General features: G+C 43.0%; 1 protein-coding gene across 3 annotated transcripts in view; it reads left to right on the forward strand.

Annotated features, from left to right (window-relative positions):
* Window positions 1-13180, forward strand: part of LOC118770133 (dedicator of cytokinesis protein 4-like) — an 84402-nt gene that overhangs the window by 20499 nt on the left and 50723 nt on the right. For all 3 annotated transcript variants that reach the window (XM_036517591.1, XM_036517593.1, XM_036517592.1), the window contains exons 2-6: window positions 9697-9780; window positions 11158-11198; window positions 11599-11654; window positions 11959-12055; window positions 12549-12697. In XM_036517591.1, coding sequence (XP_036373484.1) covers window positions 9697-9780; window positions 11158-11198; window positions 11599-11654; window positions 11959-12055; window positions 12549-12697 — 427 coding nt within the window. The remainder of the gene's footprint in view (window positions 1-9696; window positions 9781-11157; window positions 11199-11598; window positions 11655-11958; window positions 12056-12548; window positions 12698-13180) is intronic.

A 13180-nucleotide genomic window follows, 5' to 3' on the forward strand; every position in this document is an offset into this window, starting at 1 on the left:
ATCGTCTGCGCTTCAGATAATTGGCTTCAAAAAAAAAAAAAAGAATAAATAAAAACAGTTTAATTGAAGCGTTACACAACCTGACTAGAGTTAGATTTTAAATGGGTCCCGAATGTAGCTATACAGGCACGTTATTCAGAGACCAACCTTGTTATCTCCCATTATTATTTTTACCAAGAAGCTGCCTGTGCTAATCAGATTAAACAGTGATGTGGTGACAGTGCCCTAGGGGCCTGCTTGCTTGCTGTTGGTTGATATAATGTAGGACTACTGAGGGGGAATTACAAGCCCAGTGGAGCTCCCAGGCTTGATTGGGAAATATTGACATACTGTAAGATCTCGCAAAGATCTGAGAGCCATGTCACGTGTGCATGGCTCGTGGACATTAACTGATGTAAATGTGGAATGATTTGTTTAGACATAAACTGCTAATAAAGCTTATTAGATGGGAACATTAATTTGAGCAGCGGCCTTTGAAGAATGCACCATTACTCTTAAAGGCTCTTCTCAGCGGGGCCAGGAACTGTAAAATGATTAAACGGCCTAAACATTGCGGGCGGCTCTGTCATGCAACAATTAAACGTTTTTTTGTTTTTTTTTTTTTTCCCAACAGTTTAAAACCCCAAGGTGACCATATGGTCTTTGTGGCTCAGTGGATTTTGAAAGAAGTTGGGTACCCACTCAACATCTGCCGTGCCTTTAACATTCGGATTTCCACCTGAGGGGCTTTGATGGACATTGGTAGTGGGGCGAATTCATTACTGTAGAAATGAAAAAGTGAGGCGGGGACCAGTTATTTATTAAAATGCAAGCTCACAAACTGCTTCCCCGGCTGGCTTTTGTTAGCGTAAGCAAACAGTATTCTTTTTTGCTTACATTATCAAACACCCTAAAAAGCAAGTACATTTGCACTGTATAAAATTGATACCTGTGACTTCAGGAGACATACTTTTTTGACGAATGAAACATTTAAAGTTGTTCCATTGTAGCATCATTGTATATGAGCTTATTTCTCAGAGGATTCATTAACTGAGTTATAGCTGTGTATGTCCTGTATATACATGAAAAACAGGGAGTGCTTTATCTCATTCATGCATCTTTTATAGTGTTTTCATGATCTTAACTATGTAAGAACAAAAACCTTTGGCCAAGCCCTCCTCTCTACCCTGTACCAATGCCATTATCTCTCAATATCGCTCACCCTCTGGCCATTGTTACTGGGCCCCTCTCTCACAATATCTTGTTGAATTTAATGTGCTTCCTGTCTGCTTGCCGTTTTTCCTGTAGCTTTGCGGCCTCAGGCATATGCATTACATGGCGGGGGGTGTCTATGCTCTCAACCTGTGGCTCTGAGTGTCCCCATGGAACAAAACTGACAAGAGGCACCATGACACTAATGACATCAGACACATATTTAACTGTCCCTTTTTGTTCCAGATATGTGCATAAAAGCAGACAGTTTTGTGCTTTCTCTTGTTAACGCGAAGCGTTGGAGTTCTGTCCTTCAGCTCAGGACATTATCCGTAGGCAAAACCATACAGAGGACAGAAGAGCTAACGTCTGCTTTTCCCATCCCGAGTCTTTCAAAGTCAAATGAACAATTTTGAGGGAAAATGACACCAAATATGTCTGACTTGATGTTTTTAAAAGGCAGGCGGTTCTGTGCACAGTAATTCACACAATTCAGCTTTTTCACCTTGGGGAAACTCTCTTAATATTCTGCTGCTTAGCAAGTCAGTATCTTAGGGTTTAAGAGACACACACCCTGCTGATGTAAATCTTTTGCATCTCCCAGGAGCAGTCTGTGGAAGCAGCACTGGTTGACTAAGGTACCTGTCATTACAGTTATGGAAATTCTCTGTAGGAGGGGGCCTTCTACTAGGATTTTTTCTGTGTACTGTTTCCTGAGTTGTCACTCAAAGCTGTCTGTAGTCTGTCCAGGTCACCAGCTGCTACAGTCCCTGAGGACAGGGATAGATATGAACTGCGAGTACATGGTGGTATCGCTCTGATTTTATGGTAGCCTGATCACAGCTCCGATGCCATTTAATTGCAGCATAACCCTTGCTGTGTTTGTTTCCCTGCTACGAGGGACACAGTCTGGGGGAGGTCCACGTAGCTGCAGTTTCACTTCACAAAGGCAACACAGTTAGTAGCTAGTCCTTTATTCTGAGCTTGGAAGTAAAGTGCAACTTTTTTTGTGTTACCGTGAGCACTGTGATGATCAATGTCACTTTAAATCATACCTGCCAGTCCAGTGCCGTGGGCAGAGGTAGAGGGAGACATAATTACGTTCTGAGAGCTCTGAATGTGGACTGAAGTCTGTCCCCCTCGGTTTTGGGAGGGGGGCTTTTTATGTATTCAACAAAGGGGCAGATGCAGCCTTAATTTGTCCTCCCACACATAGTTTCTTTACCTGTGAGCATGGCCCTCTCTCCTGTAATTATCTGTGGCAGGGTAGACGGTGGAAGCAGGGAAGGATAGGCGTTTTAGCGAGAGCACAAGCTTGGCATTTCTTTCTGCCCCAAAATAAAGCTCCGCTGGATATCCGAAAGACCAAATGTGAGGAAATGAGTTTGGAAAATATCGGAGCGGTCCACCTGTCTAAAAAAAAACCCTGTCTCCAAATGGGGTTTAGAGCGCTTTGTGTCTCTAATTGTGCGCTATCTCGACTCCCTGTGAATCGCCTTTTGCAGAGTTCACACACAGCCTCCGTCAGAGTAGGTTTCATGGTAAGTTATGTTCTCAATGGAAATAATAACCGTGTAAACCATGCCAACAGCAGTACAGTAACACATGCAAAACAGATTCAGGGAATCCAGATGCCAATTACGAAGCGTCCTCTAGGTGGTTTGAGGCCCTGCTGCTAAGATATATTGTACCTGATGGGAAAAAACCATGTATGTTTGCTTTTTGTGATCAATTTTTTATAGTTTATGACAAGATTCACATGCACAGAACTCAATCATACAATGGTAACAAAAACAAAAAAAAAACTAGTCAACAGCATTTACAGAAACTGAAAATACCACAGCTTGCAACAAATTTAAATGAAACAAAGCAAGCAAATGCAAATTAAATTGAAGAAATTGAAAAATGATTACATATAAACACTACATTTTTACACCTTCTTATTTCAGTTAATTCAGCATGTGTATGTTAGACGGTGCTTGGTAAACAGTAGGGAAGCTTGCATTTAGTCATTAAGTAATTGGAAAGAACATACACAGCACTTTGCTTTACTGACAGTCAAAATGTATTGCCAATACAGAGAGGGAGAGCTGCAATAAGCAAAATTGTGGCTGTGCATGGTTCCTAAGTCTGTCTCAGACCTGCGTCTCCTACAGAGCTTTCAGAGCACAGCCTGGTGATACTGGCTGCTGGAAGCATCCCGACAGCTTTTATCTGGTGCAGTCAAATTAGAGAAGATCAGAAACACCTGAGGGTACCAGGATACCTTCTTTACGGAATCGCGCGGGCGCGCGGACAGCGGGTAGCGCGATAGGTCTCTGCAGAGAAACGGCCAACAACACCAGATTAGGCTTCAGAAAGCTCATGTGTAGCATAGAAAGCATGAGCCGTATCCACATGTAATCAGAGCCACATATGATGTCTTCTGCTACGTTGGCACTTTGTTTCTTCGACATTCGTCTAGTTTGCGTTAAAATGCACACCCGTGGATTTTTAGAGTTAAGAATTCCTCACATTCAGTCTGTCTGTGTGACCTTGCTGTTCAGTTTATAAGCCATATGTACTGCAGTGCCACAGTTATTGCAGTTATGACTTTGTTTATCCATACGCGAATGTGTGGGATATGTGGGAGGACTGTAAAAATGTAGCATACTGTATATCAATAAATCATCCCAAAAGTCTCTCTCTCATATTTACTGCACATCATATCGGGATATTTTGTGTTAGGCATTTTTGAGGTTATCATTGGAATATGCAGAGCCTGTGCGGTTATGAAATCTGTAAACGATCGATGTGAATGAATTATATAAGATTCGTCTGGGAGGTTGCGAAATAGCAGTGGAGTTTTTTTTGTGAGAGTTTCACTGCTTGTCCTGATGAACTGACTGTGCCTGTGTCTCGCCGTTAATCAGGCACAAGGAGATCTGCATTTTAAATGGCCTCAGAGCGCCCCGATTCGAGAGAGAGAGAGAGAGAGAGAGAGAGAGAGAGAGAGAGTAGACCTGAATGCAGCACTCACCCATTTCCCAAGATGCACTCCTGTGCTGAATGGCACAGGCGGTGGAGTCAGACCCGCAGAGGTGGATGGAGATTGATGCTCGCCAAGCCTGGAATCTGCACAGAGCACAGTTCATTCTGAGTCTTTATTGCCTTTCAGCCCTTCCGTTCTGGGGCTCCTTGAGAAAAAAAAAACAACTGGAGTGAATGGAGTAAAGAGCCAGCAAGTGTTAGTCTTGGTCGGGGTGTGTTGCAAATGCAGCTTTGGCCTTCCTATGGCCTTGCAGTCAGAATTGCATTTGGACGTGATTGAGATTTGAACAAAGTTTTCAGTTCTTTTTACCGTTTTGTAATCCACACCAGTCATAAAAAAAGTCCGGAAGATTATAGGATTCTGCCGCTCTGTTCCTTGCTGAAACCAAACATGTATTGTTGTGGTTTAACAAAAAGTTCAGACTGCTGGGTTGCATTGTCAGGATGCACAATACCCTTTGAAGGACGTGATGGGAAAAGTGAGGTGAAAGCTCGCCAGCTCTCTTTTTTTTCTGTTGAAGTGCTCAGGCTGAGGAGCTTTTATTCAGCTGGAGCTAGGGCAGGAGATTGAGTTGAACCGGTTTGCGAGTGTCATGATTGCATCGGGGTCATTGTTTCTGGGATGGCTGTGCCAGGCCTGCAGTTTGTGTTGGAAACACAAAGCAGTTTCAGGGGTCAGTTGTCATCCGTCCATCACCCTCCCGGAATCAATTCCTTCCTAAGCTTCCGCATGGCTGTTCTAATCCATGTCGTATAAAAGTAAAGGAGGACAGCCTATCTGGCATCTGGGCCTTTGCGCATCTCATACACCTTTTCCACAAGCATGCTGAGGCACACCCAGGCTTCGAGGTGAGCGGTAACTGGCCAAAAACCGGGAACTGCCACAGAGCTTCATGACCCACTCCACTTTGTCTCCTGAGGGGCGGACCGAGGGTGGGCTGTTGTAGAAATGAACAGTGCTCCATTTTTTCCCGCTCGCATCCAAACGCAGCCTTGCAGCTGGTCAATTTTCTCAATTTCTCAGTATGGCGCGCTAATAGAAAGGGGTTATTTGGCAAATATACCTACCATAATGCATCTGCAGTGCATGTTTTCCGAGCATGTGACTGGATGAAAAATAAGAGGAGTTTCAAGTAGTATTTAAAGGTCACATGTTCTATTTATTCTCCTTCCCTAGCAGAGATGTATTGATATTTGGAAGTAATGGGTTCAGCTACTTCATTACCCACACAAAGCAATGTTTAGTTGGGTCAGGCTCTCTTACTGTGTTTTTGTAGAAGTTCAGCCAGTTCAGATTGTTATTAAAGCTATATTTATTTTGTTATTGTGTCATAGAAACATACATAAACTGAAAATCTATATGACAGTTCTCAAACACATCATTAAATATTTGTGCTGTCTACTCCATATTTGGAATATCTGGGAGTTTATAAGAATAACGTATTAAGAATAAGAATAAAAATAAGAATAAGAATAACCTATATAATAATAACCTCTCTTTATAATAACCTAATAACCTATAAGAATAAGCCATTCAAGTGCAGCTGATTTCTGATGGAGTTGATTTACTGGATTCTGCCATGTATAGAGCTTTTAGGTTAAATAGCATATCACAGGATATAACAGGATCTCTGACAGACAGGGCGACTGCCATCTGTCTCCCAGACATTACAACTGAGCTACAGTACCACTGTGATAATGATAAATGTACCATCAATGCAGGTAATTACATTAGTCCCTAAATGGAGATCATTTGTGCAGTGCCTTATGTGATGGTGGTAGCAATATCCTTTTCTGTGAGCAGGAATAGGAAATGACAGAAGTCTGGGACCTGGGCTTATTGTGGTTGCGCAACTGTCTTTTTTTGTTTTTAGGTACTATTGTCTATATTAGGTAAAGTAGTGGAAGAAAGATCTCAGAATTAGCCATCAGGTTCTTTTGAAATATCAGATTCGCATCGTACACAGTGTAGACCTAAGTCTCATTAAATTTAATGTGCAATTATCAACATTAGTGATAAGTTGCTCATTGAACAGTAGATGAAAGCCTGGCTGTCAGTCTCATTGACCACTTCTTGTCCACTTCCTCTGCGGGCATCACATGTGCTAGTATTTCCTTAGTAACAGTCAAAACAGTGTTATTGATAGCAAATGACACAATTCCTGCTCCTTTTCTTGAATCTAACCCGCAGACATTGAAGGCAGTTGCTGTAGAAACATGCCATGAGTTTGCTAATGCAAATAAAAATACATGCAAGTGCTAGTTATTTCAGTACAGGCACCATTTTGTTTTCATAACTGTGGTGATTGCTGAACTGCTAAACTGTTTGTGAAAAAAAAAAATGCTTTACGTTTTGCTTTATTTGTAAGTCAAAGTTAAGGAAATGTGGCTGAATCCAGCAGGTTGTGTCTCGTAATCCACTGATGTCCAGTGTAGAAGGAATATGTTGTTTCCCTCATCCCCCTTGTTTTTCATTGCCATTTTTTTATTTTTCCTTTTAGCGATTCGATGTCTTGGGAATATTTTTCAGTGATTCACTTTTACTTAACCCACTGCTTCATATTTCCAATTTTGTTTTGGAAACACTGCTTCACTGCTTCGTCACGTTAAACGTACGGTATGGATTAAAATATTAAATCATGCTGGGCAATACAAAATAAACATTAACTAGGAATGCAGTTCAGTTCCTGTTAAGACTCCCCCTCATGGACATCACTCGTCCATGATTGTTTTCCCATTTCACTTTCGTAATTTTCATCATAAGGTTGTCGTGAACTGACCGTAATATAATGTGTATATTAAGTTAAGAAGAGGTGGGTGGCGGTGGTAGGAAATGCAAATGTACAGTCCCATTGTGCAGACGGAACTCAGAAAACATGATTCACAGGAGAGCACATAAGGGAGAGAGGGTGTCACAGTTCATCACTCACAGCCTCTCCAGCTAATTAATTGCTTAGAAAACTTCTGTTTTGCAGCTAATGTGGAGTATTTCTATTTGTGCTGTAATTTCTAAACCTTCGTATATTTTGTAACGTGTTGAGTTTGACACTGTGACACCCTCGTCTGGATACATAATTCATATTTATTTGGCAGCGGGGTCAACCAACCTCCTATCAACAGCTATGAATTTGCATACTAATGATGTCGTGAATAATGCATGAATTTTCAACAGAGTATTATTGATTTGATTGGCTGTCACAATGGAAATGGGAGAGGAGGGGGGGCTAAAATAAAGGTAAAAGCACTTTTCAGACCTTATGGCCTTAATCTTCAGACAGAACTATTTAGTTTTGACTCTAAATATAGCAGTGCAATAGACTTAATTATTTTTTATTGTGTGTGTGTGTGTGTGTGTGTGTGTGTGTGTGTGTGTGTGTGTAAGAGAGAGAGAGTCAAGAAGGAAGTTGAATTAATTTAGTTAGCTTTCTCTGGCCTATTATTGCATTTACTTTGTTTTTGGCAATAGATAATAGGTATAATAGGTAAAGTACTGTAACTTGGGCTCCTTTCTACTCTGTCTGCTTTGGGGTTTGTCTTAAGTGGGAGTTCAGTGCCTTGTCATGCATTGATAAGTGTGCCATCTAAGTGCCTTGCGCTCGGTGGCTGCACTGAAACAGGTCAGGAAGGTAAGGAGTTAACCAGTAGGAAACACAAGCCAAACAGCATGTCAGGTCTGTTTAGCGTTCCATCTGCCCACAGAGGGTAATGTCCAAGGCACATGAGTACCTGCAGTACCTACAGTATGTAAACAGTACATTCCTGTTCCTCCCAGAGGTAGGATTAGCTTGACAGGTCCTCCAGAAAGACTGTTGCAAATACAGCGCAGACTTCTGCTTAGTTTCAGTTGCATTTCAGCTGGACTGATGTATGGATGTGTAATCATCTTTTCCTCATCACTCTTTGTGTAGCGTTAATGTTTCGTCTCGTGCCCTTGTGTTCAGACCAGCCGGCAATACTGAGCGTTAGAGTGTGTTGTACTGGATCAGCGGTCGGCGGTGAGGGCCGGCCTCATTTTCAGGGGAAGTCAAGTGAAAAGGTCGGTGATGCGCGTGTGTCCTTCAGGTTAAACAGCGGCGCTTCTGTGTTCAGACAGGACTAAACCGGGTGCGTGAAGAGGGAGTGTGTGTGTGTGTGCGTGCGTGTGTGTGTGTGTGTGTGTGTGTGTGAGAGAGAGACACTCAGCCCTGAGAGGAAAAACAAATCCATTCCCTATCGAGCCAACACCTTTCACATGCCAACATCTTTTGGAAGTGTGCCACCTCTGTTAGCAGACAGACAACAGCTGTGGTGTGGATTACCAGGAAGGATTTGCACACGGCAAAAATTCAATTCAAGACAAATAATTTTAGCACTTAACAGCAGTCAACTGCTGAAATTATGTCATGTCTGGACATGTTTTTTTTTAATCAAATTTAAAAGTTGCAGCATATCAAATGTAGGGATGGATATAGATAGAGGTGGGTCCATATCTTAAAGTATGGCTTCACAGGAGGTCCCCAAAGAGCATCTGTTCCAGTAATTTCAGCTTCAGGCCTCGCAAGCTTCATAGAGAGGCAGATGGATAATTCAAAATAATGGCCTTCTGGGTCACTGTGTATGCTTTAGCTTTGGAGTTTGCTTTATTGCTACTGCTATTTAATATTGCGATTACTTCTTAGATCAGAGGATAGTGCTATGTGTTATTAATCAAGTATACTACTGCAGGCAATTCTAATGAATGTGTCAATGCTTTTCTGTTTGCTGTGGAATAAAATTTATTTCTCAACCCTATGCAAGCGGCAAAAAAAAATCCATTCCGCTCAATTGCACTGCAAAGACGGCAGATTGCCATAAAACATAAATGCTTCATGAAATGTTTACAACATTGCATGAAATATCAGTACTTTTTGAAAAGAAATAGTTTACCTTTTCAGGTAAAACAAATACATGTATACATATACCTCCAAAGTGCAACCAGTGTGTCTTGACAGTTACACCCCCTGGAGTCAGGGGGTGCTTGCACGGCTCATTTCTCTGGCCTTCGTTCTCCTCTCCCTCCAGCTGCGTCTCAGCTGTTAGACCCAGTGAGCTTACGCCGTCCTTTCCTAAATGACTGCAACTTCCCCCGGACCCCTCTGAAGTAGGGCTGCCTGGCTGCCTGACACTTCCCATCAAAGCCTCAGGCTTGCTTTGAGCCCTCTCAGATCTGGCGCTGGCCAGTTCATGGCGGGATTCTCTGTAAATCACCTAGGAGGTCGTCTCTCCTGCAGCACCACCATGATACGGCACCATTAGTCCTTTAGTCTGCCTCCGTCTTTAATGTGCCTTAGAATGTAGAAAGAAGACTTGATTACATTACAGCACAGACCTTCCTTCTCTGCTGGGAAATGAATGGTCGTGAAGCAGCACAAAAAAATCAAGAGCACTGGGCTAGTGCTCAGGGCTGCAGAATATTGCGCATGCTGAACGTTACTGATGGATCTCTTTGTTTTCCAGTGTTGGCGAGCTTTCGAGGGAGTGTGCAACATGGCTTGCCGCTGGAGATTGGGGACACAGTGCAGATACTGGAGAAATGTGAAGGTAACTTTCTTTTGACTTTTAAACCTAAATTCATGCTTATAAGCTTCCTGTTCATGGACGTGTCTGTGCTAAAGGACCTCCTTTGAGATTTCTGCATTCTGGAGGTACTTCCTGTACCTCTAGAATAGAATGGTATGCTGTTTTGTTCAGTGGTATGGATGCCTTGGAAGTAACCATTGTACCATTATTTCATAGGCTAATGTGAAACTTTGTTTCACGTACCTACACTTGCACCAACAGATTACACTTGATCACCACCACCAACTGACCTGGATGGTTCACATCTGACACGTTCTTTACAGCCACAGCCTGTAGGGTTTCCTGTTTCCACGGCACTGATATTTTGAAATGGCCTCCCATTTTTAGCACGCGCATACTTTCATTTCCTGTTGTACGCTGAGTCTGACAAGCATGACCTTGTTGCTGACACGCTAAATAAACAGTGTCTTTTTCGCGAGGAAGTCCTAAAAGGCAGTCGGAGACAAAGCAAGGCAAGATGCCGAGCACGCGCTGTGGGGACGAAGGGTCGCCCCGCATTCCCGCCAGAAAAGCAGGCGCGTCGGCGGCGCAGGGAGTCAGGCCCGCCGAGCCCTCTTTTGTCAGCCTGCGGAGTGCGATGGCACGAATGAAGTGCGATCGCACATGCTGATCTTTTCTCTCCCAGTTACGCTCCTGCAATATTTACGAAACCAACGAGGTTTCAGTGTCTCTGCAGAAGCTTGGCAGTAAGATTTTTGGATGTAGTTTTCGCTCACCAGAACCTGCTTAAGGCACCCCGCAGTGAGGCGACTGGTGTCTTGTATTTTGGCGCTGAGTCATTTGCGTACTGCACCAGCGCAGCTGAGCTTTAAGGGGCTGTTAATGGGGCCCTCTGTGACCAAAATGCACTCAAAGTGCAAATGCAGGTTGCAAGGTGGGCGAGATGTTACAAAGCATTGGCTGGCATATGGAATTAAACCACACAGTAACAGATGTTTTAAAATATTGCCTTTTGCATTTGCCTTTTGTAATGCACACTATAGAGCAGTACTGACACATCTGCCCTGTGGTCTGACCCTCATACTGGTGTCAACCAAACCATTTATTTGGCTGTGGTTTCATAAGTAGGCTGAAAAATGCTGGTCAATAAGAGGGTATTATTGCCAGAAGCAGATAGCATTTTTCCACATTTTTCTGGCATGAATTAGCAAGCTGTAACAATGTAGAATCTATGATAGCCTTCTGCACAGATTTATTTTTCATGCCATGCATGTTGTTTTGAACCCTGCAAAGTCACGGGGCTTCATCAAAAGCGAAACGAAGATGCTCCATTGGAGAGTGAACGGAGCGTAGGGATGATGATGGGGTGCCATTGAAATGTGTCTTTTCTCTCTCCAGGCTGGTACAGAGGGTTTATTCTGAAGAATCCCAATGCCAAGGTGGGCGACAATGCGGTACTACTGAGGCTTTCACAGACTATTATTGTGTTAATAAAAAACAGGTCTGTTTTGTAGTTTACTCTGATAGTCAGTCAACAAAAAAATGACTCAGAGGTTGTTTTCTGTCTTATCACAGCTGTTTTTTCTCTCTCACACGCATACACACACACAAACAAAACAGACACATACACACTAATTCATACAAATATGTTAAATATTCAGTGCTTAAGTAAAATGTCAAGCCTCTGTTAACTATTACCCAATAGCTATTTTTCAGTGCACTTACATTACTTATGCTAATGGATTGGGAAGGATTATGCAACTTCAGTGAACATTCAGATTAGCAAATTTTTTAATGACGAGTGAAACGTTCTCTTGCTTCTTCATCTCTTTCCCACAGGGGATTTTCCCATCAAGCTACATTCACTTGAAAAATGCTCATATCAAGAACAAAGGGTTAGTAACAACTGTGTCAACAACAACCTTAATACCTGCCGGTCTGATGTGTCTTTAATTACTCTGTCACACTGAGATGAACATTTGAGTAACATCAAAAAGAACCCAGAGCTGAATATGATTCACAGCTTTTTTCTGTGTGTTAGCATGGTCGAACGTAAGGCAGAGCATACTTCTGGTTTTGTTCATTTTGCCAGAGCTGTGATATTTTTAAGCACGGTGTAACAGTATATGGTGGTATATGGAGCTCCATATAGCGGGAGACGGGGAGAAACAGGTGGTAATGTTTGCCTTCGACCCGCAGGCAGTTTGAGACTGTCATTCCCACCGAGGACTCTGTCATCACGGAAATGACATCGACCTTGAGAGACTGGGGTACCATGTGGAAGCAGCTTTACGTGGTAAACAATGCACACCACACACAGCATGCTACCGGGGGAATTGCTGCAAAACCTGGACTCTCTCATGAAGGAAGTCAAAGGTCTTTGTCTGCCTGTTACATTTTGGGAATGCATTGTTTTCATGGAGATGATTTATTTTATTTTATTGCTATTTTATTCAGTTTAAGAATCTTGCTGCTGTGTATAAGAGCAGGGCTCCACTTCGGATTCAAACCTTTAACATTCTGGTAAAAAGCCCAGTTCCTTAAGCATCACTGCCCCTAACTGATCTTTACACGCGTAGAATTAGAGTTATAAATGAATTATTCAGGTCTTATTTCATATATCAGAATTTTTGTGGGAAAATTATCTCAACGTGACACATTTTAGGATGTTGTGAGTTTTGTTAATTTTTCTACCATATAGCTGGGCTCTGATGTCGCACCATATCTTTTGTGGCCTACACTGTTAGTATTCTCTTTGGAGTGACAGTGAACTCTCTCTCTGTATGCAGAAAAATGAGGGAGACCTGTTCCACCGGCTGTGGCACGTGATGAATGAGATTCTGGACCTGCGGCGGCAGGTTCTGGTGGGGCACCTCACTCACGACCGAATGAAGGACGTTAAGCAGCACATCACAGCCCGACTCGACTGGGGCAACGAGTGAGTGAGACACACACACACACACACGCACATATACATGACCGCATCGCTGGTTCCAGAAAACCTTGCCTGCTTGCTCAAATCAGTGCTGAATCACCCTCCTCCCACTGACTGCTAATGTCTCTCCGCCAGCCCTCCTCGGGCTCATGCCATGCTGATTTTTTTTCACTTTCCCTCCGCGTCCAAATGCGCCTCTCTCCCGAAAAGCAGGAAAGAAAAAAAGTCAAGGGTGTTTGTCAGTAGGGTTATGCGCTGCTGAGTCTCTGATGGAGGGATTAACGCAGCTTCCGAAACCTTCGCCAGACGCCCAGGCGTGCGGAGCACTCTGCATATGAATGGAGCAGGTGTGAGATGACAGTTCTGCTATTGTAGTCAGCTGAGGAAACAGCAGAGGTATGGAGAGGTTTAGAGTCAGTTAAGGCACGTGCAGCCCTTGTAATTTCTTACTGCTTTGGCGAATACTTCTGAGAGGGCAGTGGAGTG

This window comes from Megalops cyprinoides, chromosome 23, assembly GCF_013368585.1.
Source record: "Megalops cyprinoides isolate fMegCyp1 chromosome 23, fMegCyp1.pri, whole genome shotgun sequence".
In the NCBI taxonomy this organism is placed as follows: Eukaryota; Metazoa; Chordata; class Actinopteri; order Elopiformes; family Megalopidae; genus Megalops; species Megalops cyprinoides.